Below are 14059 nucleotides of genomic sequence, written 5' to 3'. Positions count from 1 at the left end.
AAATCATTTTTGAATAAAGCTTTTGCATATTACTTATAAACATTATAAAGGAAGCCTTTTTGAAAAGTCGTACAGACATATTGTGGAAAAGTTCAGGCATCTGATGTTTCAGGCATCATATGCTTAGATTCTTATTGATCATGCATGACTATTAGATGATTGCAGCATGACTGCAACCCCAATAACACAGCCAGAGTCATAAAGAGCCCTGGAGCAGATGGTGTGGCCCCCACAAAGCCCTGATCACAACATCATGGAGTCAGTCACATGAAGACACCGAGACAGATTAAATCCACAGAAGAACTGTGGCAAATTCTTTAAGATGCTCTGCAAAGGATCTTTGAAAAACTGCGCGCAAGTAAGAGAATTGGAGCGGTTATAAAATATTGATTTGCTTTCTTTTTCTCTTTACAGCTCTTTTATGAAGTTGACTAACAAATATAACAAAACAAAATAAAACAAAAATAAACGTGGCACTTTTGTTTTTGCCATTTTTTTCCCCCCCATTTACGACGAGTTGAAATATTAGGTCTCAACCATCTTTTATACCCACAAAAGATTCAATTCTCTCTCCGTTATGAATCCATCCACCTGACGGGTGTGGCGAAATGCTAAGAAAACAGCATGATTTTTGCGCAGGTGTGCCTCAGACTGGTTCCAAAAAAGAGCCCTCTAAAATGTGCAGTTATATCATGAAACGCAACGCCACTAGACATCACAAGTTTTGAAATTGGCATGCTGACTGCAGGAATTTCCGGTCAGAGCTGTAGCCTATGAACTGAATATTCAGTTTCTGAGAATTCGACAGCAGTGGCTTCACCTGTGAGATCGTCTCGAGACCAGCCACCCAGACGGCTGACGCAACAGTTGGTTTGCACAACCAAAGAATTTCTCCACAAACTGTCAGAAAGCGTCTCGGGGAAGCTCATCTGAGTGCTCGTCGTCCTCACCGGGGGTCTCGACCTGACTGCAGTTCTTCGCCGTAACCTGCTTGAGAGGGTGAACGCTCACCTGTGATGCCGTCTGGCACTTTGGAGAAGTGTTCCTTTCTCGGATGAATCCCGGTCTGCACTGCCTGTGCCAGGCAGAAAGCAGACAGCGCGTATGGCGTTGTGTGGGCGAGTGGTTTGCTGATATGAATGTTGTGAAAAGAGTGGCCCTACCACCCCAAACACACGCACACACACACACCAATAAGTATCTTTAGCCGTATGTAAAATTATGCCTAAAAGAAATGTAAGATCTAATTTATTGTGACCAGCCCAAGGTACACCTTTGCTCTAATCATGCTGTTTAATCATCATTATGATGAGTTATCTTGAGATGAAGTCATCACAAACAGAGTTTTTTTTTTTTTTTTTACTTTTTGTGTTAATAAAAGAAGTCTTCCATATTTTACTTTAACTTATGAACAATGGAAGCCAAAAACAAGTGTTTAATTTGCATTTATGTTGAGTGTATTTGTGACGCTGGTTTGAAAGCATCCGCGCCTTACATTTTTTACATGGAACTGTACATACAAAAAGTAATAATAATGAATTCTTCCCACATAGCACGTCTTTGGAAAACATATTCCTGCTTTTTTAAATACGCTTGCAGTATTTAATACAAGGTTACAAATGTGTCAAGCTGCGATATCCCTGATGGCCAAATAAAACAACCTTTACAGTACGTGTAAAATCAGTCAACAACCTCTATCATTTTTTTTTACATCATGTCACCCGTAGCCATCTCTTGAACTGATATCCACCTGTGCACCAGAGACCTACACCGTCCACATGGACAGATAAACAAACATTAATCGTGCTATTTCAGCCTCGGCGGTCCATAGAATAACAACAGGGGAGATAAAGTGGTTTTCTGGTGCGCTGCCAGCAGTGACGTGTCTGAGTGTTCGTCCCTCTTCACCTTAGCTGTCACTTTAAATGGAGCTCAGGGCTACAGAGCCCTACAGGACCCAACCTGAGAGACAAACGTATGATGGCATAGGGGCAGGAGGAAAACAGCAGCTAAGTGCAGACTGTCATCTGCTGATGCTGCTCATAATTAGTATGTAATCTCTCTGCCGATAAGCTGTTTTCAATGAGGGTCAAAGCCTGGCCTGGTGTTTAACATAATGGATGTGTACGGTTGACACCAAAGCAAAGGTCTCACAGTCACTTTGCACAATCGCAATCACTTCTCAGCACCTGACAATCTGTCTCAGGTTACTGTGTCTGTCAAGACTGCATGGTCACTTGAAATCTGATGACACAGAGAAAGTGTGCAACTGTACTTGGGGACTTTGCGTAGATAAGATAAGCAAGTCCTCAGAGAAAAACAGAAAGTAGGTTGAGAGTCGATAAATAAATACAATTTAAAGTTTTACAGCAAATATGTTCACGTAAGAAGCTGTTCATAATTATAGTAAGTATAGACTCAGAAACCTAATGGTATCACTTGTTAAAACGTTATGAATAGTAGATCCAATGGTTTTACTAGTAGCCAGTTAATTAGGAGATATTGCTGATGTTCACAACATAAATGTATTTCATCAAGGGGATAACCTTTTCAAGTATTAGCCTGATAAGAGTAGCCTACTATATGGCTGGGCCGTGTGTGTAAGGCCAGTGGGTTATTAATTTGAAATAGATAGAAGTTGTGGCATGCAGCCAACCATTGGTGACTCCAGACATATCCGATTAATTTATTTTTTTTACATACAGTCTATGATATTTTAAAGTCGTATAAACTCAGCAAGCATAAGACTTCTCCTTTTTTTTTTGCGGGCAAAAAACAACACATAATAATGTTCACATACTTACAGAAATATGACCGGAAGTTCTGGGTTGTTTTTTGTTGATGCTGACGTTACATCAAAAGGCTCTTTGCAGTTAGCAGTGTTGCGAAAGGCCGACGAGGACGGAATCAGGTGCGCGACACGAAATGCCTCCTGGGTAATGTAGTTTTCTCGGGGCCATTAGGAATCGCCTCGATAATCCGATATGAAGTGGACAGATAGGAAAACAGGAGAACAAGAAAAATGTTACCACAGAGTAACAGCTGCCTGTCCCAGTCAGATATTTAGGACCATCAGCAGTTTGTGGAGACCAAAAGTTATAGAAGAGTTATATATTAAAAAAAAAAAATCAATAGGAAGGTGCATATTGGACTCAATTTCTTCATTTGGTCGGACGCATAACTTAAGTATACAAATCTTAGAAGCTCGCTATTACCCATCTGTTTGCTAGCATTATCGCAATATGAATTTAAACAGTGATATGTCAACTTTGTGTTCACAGCTTGTTTCCAGTGCCCCCTAGTGGCTGAAATAATGTAGGGGCCACTGCCTGTTAAAGAGCCAAAAAGAAAGGTTTCCTGGAGGGGAACAAACACCCGCTGGGGAATATTTTTTTTAACAACCTGACAACCCAGACGTCCCACACCATAACACCAGTTTGCAACATACAAACTTGACAAATCGCAAGACAAAAGTAGGCTAACAATAAAACAAAATAATCGACGAGAGTTATCTATTTTATAAAGTAAGAGAGAATGAGAATATAACAATATTAGTTCACAGGTCGTGGGAAGCAACCACTGTCCCTAAAGAGTATATAAATAAACCTATACAAATTGCAACTATAGTCTAGTTTAGCACATAATGTGGGATTGATAAAATGCTTGAGCATATTTGATTAAAACAAACTAACAAATGCTTCATGACGGGGGTGACTCATCAGAAAAAAGTTGCACAATAACTTAAATCTGTAACTATTTATTTTGTTCATCATGTAAAATTAATCTTCTGCATGCAAAATGTTACATCAAGGTCCCTTAAACATATATATATAAAAAACACGTTCAGATCACTGACAAAGTAGCAGCCAACTGCAGTAAGTCCGATGAATGGTTATTTGAATGACGTAGTTGGTTGTTAGACTGAGTAAAGCTCCCCCGTAGCTTATTTGGCAGCCCAGATAATGCACTTTGAAAAATGACACCAGCAGGACATAAATTATCATTATCATTATCATGTGAGCAGTGAGTGTCAGAGGGACAAAGATACATCCACACATAATCAACCAACATCACCTTAACAAATTAGACCAAACGCTGGTGTATTCACTTTTTGATGATGGACATCAAATACTGCTGGCCTCTCTCTGAGGGAATAGAGTAGCACGGCCCTCCAGTAACACATTTCCGTTGATGAATAATTAAAAAAAAAATATGGTCTTGATATCAACTTTGATAGGACACAGATGATCTTTTTCGCCGCCTTCAACTACATCTGGTGTGCTGTCAGGCTGCGGGGTCCTTGAATGTTTTATGAATGTGGGTGTAGTTCAGTAAGGAGTTGGAATTTTATAATAATCTCCCTCTGCATGGGCCTCTTTCATTCTGTTTCCACATGTTGTCGAGCCTTTGAAGTCGGCCGAACATAAACAATGATACAGTAAAAGGGACTTGTAAAGGGACACAGTTCAGTTCAGGAAGGGAAGATAGTCTTGCATCCTGCAGTGTGAGGTATTATGGTATCATTGGTATTATGAGGATGTTTTTCATGGTTTGGAGAAAAACCCCCTTTGCAGATTACATACTGTTGTTGTGCTGTGTGTATCATATCGTTCTACAGACTATTCTAAAACTATGAAAGGTAAAATGCCAGTTTAGTACCTGGAATCTCAGTTTGAAAAGACCTGGAAAAAAAATAAAATGACAAAGTAGGCTAGTCATAAAGATAATACTTTTCCCTCACTGGTTAGTTTTGCTTCAGAGCTAAAATCTAGATGTTACAAATACAGTACATCTTGACAGACTCCAAGTAAAATCTTTTACACTTTAAAATCACATGGGCAGCTTTTTTATGTTGAAGATTCAAAGAAAGATACCCTCAGATCACTCTCTGTGCAAAATGAATTATAAAACACTAATTGGACATTTGTGGCCGAAGACAAATCATTAGTTTACCTCTGGTGCCACCTCCTGGGATAAATCTGAACTGATAAGTGGTTGATTTCGAGGAAATTTAATAGATAGACAGATAGATTAGACTTTATTAATCCCACAGTGGGGAAATTTAGTCATCACAGCAGCATGTACACTGTGAACAAATAAAAAAATACGTACGAAATAAACAAAATAAGATAGATTAAAAAAAAATGCAACCACATTTAGATAAATAATGTGACACATTTTATTCAGTATCATTTGAGATATTTATTCATAATCAAAGTTTTAATGTTATAAAAAGAATTGCCATTAAAAGAGAAGAAAGAAAGAAGTCACTATTTTATTTTATTTTTTTAAATAGTGCTTCCTCTGCCGCTTGGGATCTCACCTCTTACTTGTTAAATTCCGTTTTATTTTCCCTGTCATTGCTCTACTTCTTTAGATGTAAATGGAGTGCACAAAGCCCCAGTGTGTACAACGCTCCTCTCGAACAGTAGCTGACTCTTTTAATAGTTACACAGCAGAAAACACAGCATTTCTGAATCTGAAAACTTTTACTGTGGAGTAAAAGGTCATGAAATGTTCTGATATTTGACATGCCATGGTAGGAAAAGTACAGCTGTTCGGAAAATTATTTGCTAAATTTCCTTTACTGTTGCGGTATCAGTTCCAGAGTCCTGGTATTGTTTAGGCTGGTTCATTGTCATTGACACTTGAACTGGAACCCCCTCTTTAACGTTGTAACACGTTTGCTTTTCCTACAATGACAAATAAAAATGTGTGGTGTGAAAAAGCTGCAATGAATCGGTGGAATTTGCCACAAAATGAATGAAGCTGGTTGCGTCAGCAAGGACCTTCTGGCTGTTTAGGGGCAAGAATCTCAAACGGGGTCTGGCCTGCAGGTTTCGACAGAGGAGGAGCTGAGCTGGAAAGACCTTGATAAATCAGCCATTCGTCAATCACATGGCAGGAATTTTTTTTCCGCTGACGCGAGGGGTGTTAAAAAGACTTGAAACAGAAAAGGTCACTTCTTGTAATTTCTCTACAGAATCAGGACAGGTTTTAATAAGTCTGAGATGAGATTTGAGCCCTGGGGATACTTGAATTGTCTGAGATTTATCTGGTGAGAGGGATGATTGAGTCCTTGCTTTTACAAAAAGCCAATTCTGCTTAAGGAATCATATGAAGAAAATATCACAGAATTGATTTTTTTTTTACTGTGGATTCACTGATATCTGAGGGTTTATGTGAGAGCTGTAGTTTTTCTGATCTCTTGTGTTGTCTGTAACTGTAACAACACAAGACGACGAAGGAACAAGGAGGATCTGAAAAAATGCATCTCATCAAATCTTATGTTTCGATTTACAAGCCAGACATTTTTTGGAAGATGCTGAAGGAAAAAGGCACATAGTTTCCTGAGCTGCTGATGCTTTAAGAAAGTAATTCAAATAATAATATAATATTGAACTATTGAAGTTAAAAAGATTGAACTGCAGAAGTAGAGAGGACCCTTTTGGTACAACATCTACTTACAATGTGTATGGGGAACAAAAAGCTGTCTTAAAGGGTCAAAACTCCAGCAGAAGTTGTGGTGTAAAGAAAAACAACCTGTTATAAGGGCCATCCTTCAGAAGTAAAAAAAAAAACAACCCTGTTTTCGATAGTTTTGACACTAGTAAATACTGAACAGCAAGTGACTATTACCCCATCTTAATTGCTGTACTTTTCAATAATCCTATCATAAGCTAATGAAATCATAAACTAAAATAGCCTCATAGCAGTCTCGGTTAGATTTGACTGTCTTGTAGCCAATTGGCATAAAATAAGTGGAATAAATGCCAATTTATTAACCCAATACTTAAGTAAACCCGAAAGCTTCAAAATAGGCAAAATGTAATTTCATTTCAATGGCACATTTTAATATAACTAGTCTAAATTAGGAGAGTTTTATGTCAACATCAGGTGATAATCAGACTCACTCTTTACATAGCTTTAGTCGCCCCTTAGCTACTTTTAATTCTCTCTTTCAGGGAGCGTTGTTAATTACTTTTTTTTTTTTTTAAATACATTTTTATGTTATTTTATTTGACTGTGACGAATCTGCCACTACATCACCAAGCGTACGAGGCTGTGTAGCGAAAGTGCTAAACCGGACCGGAAGCGGAATTTACTTATTTCCAGAGATTTCATCATTCTCCGGTTCTCGCATTACGGCGGTCCATGCTTCTCCGCAGCGCAGCATCAGCACTGCTGAGGACCAGCACTGAGATCTCCTCCCTCTGCCCGGTGTCCGCGGTCCGGTTCGCTCAGCAGTCGCTCCGCTACCCGCCCGGAAACAGGCCGTTTTCAACGTCGGTCTGCTCGTGTAACAACAACAAGAAGAAGAAGAAGACGAGGCTGCAGCTGCCGGAAGGACAAACCATGGACATTGAAGAGATTCTCGCCCCTTTGAGGGTTGCAGTCAAAGAACAGGTGACGCTGATTTATCGCTTTGTCCTCACTTGGCGAGTTAAGGTTATATGATAGGATATCTTTCTTTCTTTTTTGGAGGGGGGGGGGGGGGCCTTTAGACTCGTGTTCCGCCTGGAAGCCCGTCGGGCTGACCGGGTAACCTGCTCACGAAGCTGTCAATGAATGAGGACAGCTAACTGCTAACGTTAGCACGCCGACAGTCATGTCTGCACCCTTTGCCACGTTTCAGTGAGCTCTTGCTGTTGTTGCAGACATTTGCGAGCAGGGTGGGGTTTAGAAAGGAGGCCAAGTTTAAAAAAATAAATAAATAAATAAATTAAAAAAAAAAAAAATCCAACAATCAGCTGATCGCTTTGTAAACAATGCTCGAGCTGAACGGTGTTTGTTTGCTGGCTCAGTGGTTTTCTGTGTGGAAGTCTCAAGCCTCTTCTCCGTTTTAGGGGGAGCTGGTGCGCCAAATGAAACAGGAAGGAGCTCCAGATGTGGATGTTACTAAAGCTGTGGCTGAACTGAAAGCAAGAAAGAGAACTCTGGAGGCCAAGGTAAGTTATTTAATCACCGTGTAGTAACACTGTAGTAGTGCGGTGCATTAAAATGCAGTTAGTTCAGTCTGAATGTACTCTTGCTTAGTGAAGCAACATATTTACAGACTCGGCCAGGTCTGCTGTAACCTGTTTGCATGACGACACATGAAATGTTTCCGCCACAATTATTTCAGCCGGATGTGCTGTGAATGTTGAAGCACTTTTTTCTTTTAATCTGAGAAATATGCATTACAACATAGTGTCACATAATAACGCCCGAGTCAGCCCAATTTGCTAAATGAGAACTGTATGGTGCAATGAACACTAGTAAGTGGAACTTTAAGGCTTGATGTTTTAAAATAGGCAATAGTTTTATTGAAGGCCAAGAATGAACTTTAATGTTCAGATATTTCTAAACTGATCTTGGTTGTAGCGCTCAGCTTTGTCTTTAGTATTTTGTGCCTCGTGGATTTAAAATTGTACATTAAAACTTGCAGGAACTGGCATTACAACCCAAAGATGACATAGTTGACAGAACCAAGATGGAGGACACCCTCAAGAGGCGATTTTTCTACGACCAGGCCTTTGCCATCTATGGAGGTAAGGCTTGAACTGCCAACAGTGGAAATGAAGGTTTGGGTTGGTGCTTAAACCAACGTCCAACACGGTCTTTAAGCGTTCTGTTACCATGCAGTCGTGCTCCTCAGGTGTGAGTGGCCTGTACGACTTCGGCCCTGTGGGCTGTGCCCTGAAGAACAACATCCTGCAGGCCTGGAGGCAGCACTTCATCCAGGAGGAGCAGATCCTGGAGATCGACTGCACCATGCTCACCCCCGAGACTGTCCTCAAGTAGGTGCACCGAGATGCTTTTGTCTGCCGTGTCGGTCACGTGCTTTTGTAGTCAAAGGAAATTAGAAAGATAAACCAAAAGTTGAATGTTCTTGCTCGTTGTTCATGTATATATAATTGACGGCTGTGTCGGAAACTGCTGAAAAAAGGTGCCTGGTGGTTCCTGCAGTCGGCTCCAAAGTGCTGAACTGTGGGTTTTTATTAACAGGCGCATATCGATTTCTGTGATTTTATGCATGGAAGCCGCCACTATAGCAGCCTTCCATAGCCCGGTTGCAGATACACTGTTGAATGAAATTAAAATGAACCCTTTCCCCTTTTTTTTTTCTCTGGATGAATCTGATTCTTCAGTTATTGCGTTGTTCTTTCGCCAGGACTTCGGGACACGTGGACAAATTTGCGGACTACATGGTGAAAGATGTCAAGAATGGTGAATGCTTCAGGGCTGACCACCTCCTCAAAGGTAAGGCTTTAGTTTTCTTTTTTTAACTAATGCTTGTTTTTTTTTGTGGAGAACATTTAGAGATGGCTTCCACTGCTGTGTAAACTAAAAGATTAGTCATCCTGCAAAGGCCAGCAGCAGAATTCAAAAGTTTAAAATCGGTATTATTCATGGGACTCTGCAGACGCGAGGGAATGGACACTGTCCAAACTTGTTCTGTCAGTGACTGCTGCCGGTCGGTCGGTCTCTAAGTATCACTGCTGTGCCTGAGGGGGAAAGGAAGTGGCTGAACCGGTAGAAATCACACGGGGCTTTCGGAGCACAGAGGCTGGAACTCAGCCAAAAGCGGTGAAGGCATGTCGGATCGTGAAAGACGTGGAGAATAATTTGTCCAGATGCCAAAATAACTGATCTGATGAAACTTGAACATGTTATGTAATAACTAAAATATGTCAAGTAATGTTACGTAGTGACTGAGCAACAATAAGTGACATTTGGCAATATACGCCGAGGCGGGAAAACTAGTGTTGATAATAAATTGTGCGTTACATTTACGGTCAGATATCAATACACCCGTTTGTTAAAGCAGTCATTACATTTTTCTGTCTCTTGCAGCCCATCTTCAAAAACTGATGTCTGATAAGAAATGCACAGCGGAGAAGAAGGCTGAGATGGAGGAGGTCACTACTCAGGTTAGTGGTAACAGAGACAAAATGCTCTTTTGAGGGAATCATGTGGCAGAAAAGGGACAACGTTATTAAATCCCCGTACTTGTTTTATGCCCTTTCAGATGGACAACTACAGCCAACAAGAGCTGACCGATCTGTTTGTGAAATACAACGTCAAGTCTCCCACCACAGGGAATGAGCTCACGGCTCCCATGTCCTTCAACCTGATGTTTCAGACGTCCATTGGACCAGGGGGGAATATGCCAGGGTACGACGAGACGCAATGCTCTGCAGAAACTTTTCTTTATGTTGTCACATTCGTGTCATTGATTGATTTCATCAATCTGAATTTGCAGCTATCTAAGGCCTGAAACAGCTCAGGGAATCTTCCTCAACTTCAAGCGTCTTTTGGAGTTCAACCAGGGAAAACTGCCCTTCGCCGCTGCTCAGATAGGAAACTCCTTCAGGAACGAAATCTCTCCTCGCTCTGGACTCATTCGTGTTAGGTGAGCGATCCTCTCGCCCATCGACTGCTTTACTAATTTTGGTTGTGTCCTAAAAAAAAGAAAAAAGAAGAAACGGGAATTAAACTGCTCCATGTTTCTGTGCAGAGAGTTCACCATGGCTGAGATCGAGCACTTTGTGGACCCCAATGAAAAGGTCCACCCAAAATTCTCCAATTTAGCTGACCTGGATATCATGTTGTACTCCTCCAAGGCTCAGACCAGCGGACAGTCTGCAAAAATGTGGCGGCTGGGGGACGCGGTGGAGCAGGTACATGTCCGATACTGAAGCAGGGCTGGGTAAAATGACAACTACCTGAATGTTTGTGGTACTTATTTCTTGATTGGATAGCCTCAAAACTCTAATTCAGATTAATTCAAATGATTAAAAAGGAACTAAAAACTGTGTTTCCTGTGTCATTCAGGGAGTGATCAATAACTCCGTCCTGGGATATTTCATCGGGAGGATCTACCTCTATCTTACTAAAGTTGGTATCGCCAAAGACAAGCTGCGCTTCCGACAGCACATGGACAACGAGATGGCTCACTACGCCTGTGACTGCTGGGACGCTGAAGCCAAAACCTCCTACGTACGTTCCATCGCAGTGTTTTCTTTTAGCGTTTTCAGGCTGTCTTCAGACTGTCGCTCAAAGTGATGTTTGTCCCTTGTAGGGCTGGATTGAAATTGTGGGCTGCGCTGACCGGTCTTGTTTCGACCTGCTGTGCCACGCGCGAGCCACAAAGGTCCCTCTCGTTGCCGAGAAGCCTCTAAAAGAACCGATATCCTTGAACTGCAGCAGCATGTAACGCTGCAAAGAAAGTCCTCAGACGACTTTTTGAGCATTTGGGTGTTGGTCAGTCATCAGCGTTTCTCCTTAACTTCTCCACACAAAACTGTAAATGTCGTCCAGTTTGAGCCCAACAAAGGAGCCATTGGGAAGGCGTATAAGAAGGATGCTAAGATAGCCATGGAGTATCTGTCTGTGTGCGACGAATGCTTCATCACAGAGCAGGAGCAGCTGCTCAATGAGACCGGGTGAGTGCTGCTGTTCATCCGAGTCAGGCGGGGAAATACGGGCACCTTATAAAAAAGGTTGTGATTTTGTCATTTCCAAAATCAGTCAGTATTTTATTCTCACTTTTCAGAGAGTTCACCATCGTGACAGAAGGCAAGACGTTCAAACTCACAAAGGACATGGTCAGCGTGAAGCGCTTCCAGAAGACGCTGCACGGTGAGGTTTCGCTCATGTTGACCTGAAGAGAATTATTTTGGAGACGGCTCTTATAACACCCGACTCTCTGTCGTCGTTATCCACAGTGGAGGAAGTCGTTCCCAACGTAATTGAGCCTTCCTTTGGCATCGGGAGGATCATGCACACCATCTTTGAGCACACATTCCATGTCAGAGAAGGCGACGAGCAAAGAACGGTAAGTTCGGAACCGGGTGATACAGTATTTACATTTTAAAGTGACATTTCTGTCCATGAAAAATGTTATCAATGAGAAGCGTTCACTCCTTCCAGTTTGTTTACCATTTATCATGTTTCTATTCATTTATGTTCCTTCTCTGTGTAACGTCATTTCTTTCAAGTCCATTTCTGCAGCAACAGACTAAGAATTGAGAAGTTATATGTTCCTGCAGCTGCTTACGGAGCTGCTGATAAGTCCCGGGGCCACTTAACACAGTTTTCCAATTTAATTTAATGTTCATGCAAAATGCCCCATAAAGGTGTTCAGAAGCGGGTTCAATTTGAATCAGTTTAATTTCTCATCTCTGAATAGAGGGACATAACCAAGTGGGTCCAGCTTTAAACAACATGGAGTTCAGACATTGTTATAGTTTGGAGTATTTTTAGGTGCAAAGCGGCTTAATTATATTGAATATAATCATTCGCTGGTATTAACTCTGATGTTATGACTGTTATTAGTCATGCTGCTGAAATAGAAATAGTGAAATTGAATGACAACAGTTTATGAAAGATGACAAGTAGTGACCTAATTAAACCTAGTCTTAATTATTCTATCACAGTCCTAGAAAACGTGGTACCACTCACTCCTACTGAATACTGTAGTAGGATTTTGCATGCATTGTTGTGTTTGCTGGCAGCCTGTAATAATGAATTCTTGTGTTTGCAGTACTTTGGCTTCCCTGCTACCGTAGCTCCATACAAATGTTCCGTCCTGCCTCTGAGCCAAAACCAAGAATTCGTGCCCTTCGTAAGGGAATTATGTAAGTGTCCACATAATGATATGTTCCATATCTGTCTCACTGGAGATTCAAGAGAAATGGTGCGCTCCGCATTTACTTATTGTTTTTCCTCGCTCTTCGTCTCAGCTGAGGCGATGACCAAAAACGGCGTGTCTCACAAGGTGGACGACTCCTCAGGATCCATCGGGCGGCGCTACGCCAGGACGGATGAGATCGGCGTGGCGTTCGGCATCACCATTGACTTCGACACGGTGAACAAGACGCCTCACACAGCCACTCTGAGAGACCGCGACTCAATGAGGCAAATCAGAGCCGAGGTACGGAACCAGTTCCTGTTGATATTTTGTTGTTTCTTCACATCAGGGTCCTTTGATTCTCTTTTAAATCAGGGTCTTTTCCTCAAATCAGTCCTTCCGCACAAGCAGTCGAGTCTGGAGTGCCACTCTTCTGATGAGTGTCCACGGTGATGAATTTTATAACCAATCAGCTCGCTGAGCCGAATGAAACTGAACGTAGCATTGTGTCGACACTGGATGTGTTTCAGTTGCCCGCTTCACACATGTTTGAGAGAACAGACTCTCCTCTGTTTCAATCAATACAGCGGCGAACACAACGGACTCGGGTTTCACTTGGGGTTTTAGGCCCGAAACCACAACCTGAAGTGTCTTTTGAGGCTTCAAGTGTGTTTTCCTGTTTTACTCCTGTATCTGCAGTGATTGCGGAGCGGAGACTGAGTGATGCTCATGATCACAAAAACATAAGTCGCCACTGACACGCTTTCATATCCTCTGGAGACAAGCTGCAGCGATCGACACAGTTTCTTTACTCTGTCAACATACTGGTGGTGTAATGAGCCATTACCACCTCACGATAAGCCATCGTTCTCTTTTCAAATCCAGAAACTCCATCAACACTCTTCTGTCTCCTCAGGTCAGTGAGCTGCCCGTGATTGTTCGGGATCTGGCCAACGGCACGATGACCTGGGCTGAAGTGGAGAGCAAGTACCCCGTCTTTGAAGGGCAGGAGACCAGCAAGAAGGACACGTCTGAAGAGTAAAAGCTCACTCGTCTGCCAGTCCTACTCCATGAACATCCACGGACTCGTTGCGTATGCACCACCAGGAAAAGAACTGCAACTGTATTGTGACGAGTTAAAAGTGGTGCGCTGAGCCCTCTTTGTGTTCCACGCCACTGTAATCACCAATTTGTCATATATTTATCATATCTAACAGTTGTGGAAAAGCTTGCACAGGACTGTTGTTTCTTCGATGAGCAGCATTTCATCCATGTATGACCATGTCTGTTGTAAAAGGGAGAAAATGTAATCAGGTTGTTGTCGGTGGAAGGAGGCTTCCGCCATTCCAGTTTTCCGGCAGATTGGTTGGAGATGTTTAACTGGTTCAATAAAAGCAGCCAGCACTTACTGGACACGGGCAGACAACTGTCGTACTGAGTTTT

General features: G+C 42.0%; 1 protein-coding gene and 1 non-coding gene across 2 annotated transcripts; both read left to right on the top strand.

The window, feature by feature from the left end:
* The first annotated feature begins 7116 nt into the window (after nucleotides 1–7116).
* Nucleotides 7117–14042, top strand: gars1 (glycyl-tRNA synthetase 1). The gene is made up of 17 exons (XM_069159429.1): nucleotides 7117–7407; nucleotides 7848–7949; nucleotides 8429–8531; nucleotides 8639–8780; nucleotides 9155–9243; nucleotides 9838–9914; nucleotides 10013–10158; nucleotides 10247–10396; nucleotides 10502–10664; nucleotides 10819–10983; nucleotides 11066–11174; nucleotides 11285–11429; nucleotides 11540–11625; nucleotides 11712–11821; nucleotides 12530–12623; nucleotides 12729–12919; nucleotides 13533–14042. The coding sequence occupies exons 1-17, from the start codon at nucleotides 7156–7158 to the stop codon at nucleotides 13656–13658; spliced, it is 2250 nt and encodes a 749-aa protein (XP_069015530.1). The 5' UTR covers nucleotides 7117–7155; the 3' UTR covers nucleotides 13659–14042.
* On the top strand, nucleotides 8932–9067 carry LOC138204487 (small nucleolar RNA SNORA84). The gene has a single exon (XR_011178799.1). It is a non-coding gene; the product is annotated as a small nucleolar RNA SNORA84 (small nucleolar RNA).
* Nucleotides 14043–14059: the final 17 nt, after the last annotated feature.

Source organism: Embiotoca jacksoni, unplaced genomic scaffold (assembly GCF_022577435.1).
Source record: "Embiotoca jacksoni isolate LCO1_2020_lvr unplaced genomic scaffold, fEmbJac1.0.p SCAF_25, whole genome shotgun sequence".
NCBI classification, from domain to species: Eukaryota; Metazoa; Chordata; class Actinopteri; family Embiotocidae; genus Embiotoca; species Embiotoca jacksoni.
Note: the sequence above shows the minus strand (reverse complement) of the source record. Positions and strands in the feature narration are given on the sequence as shown.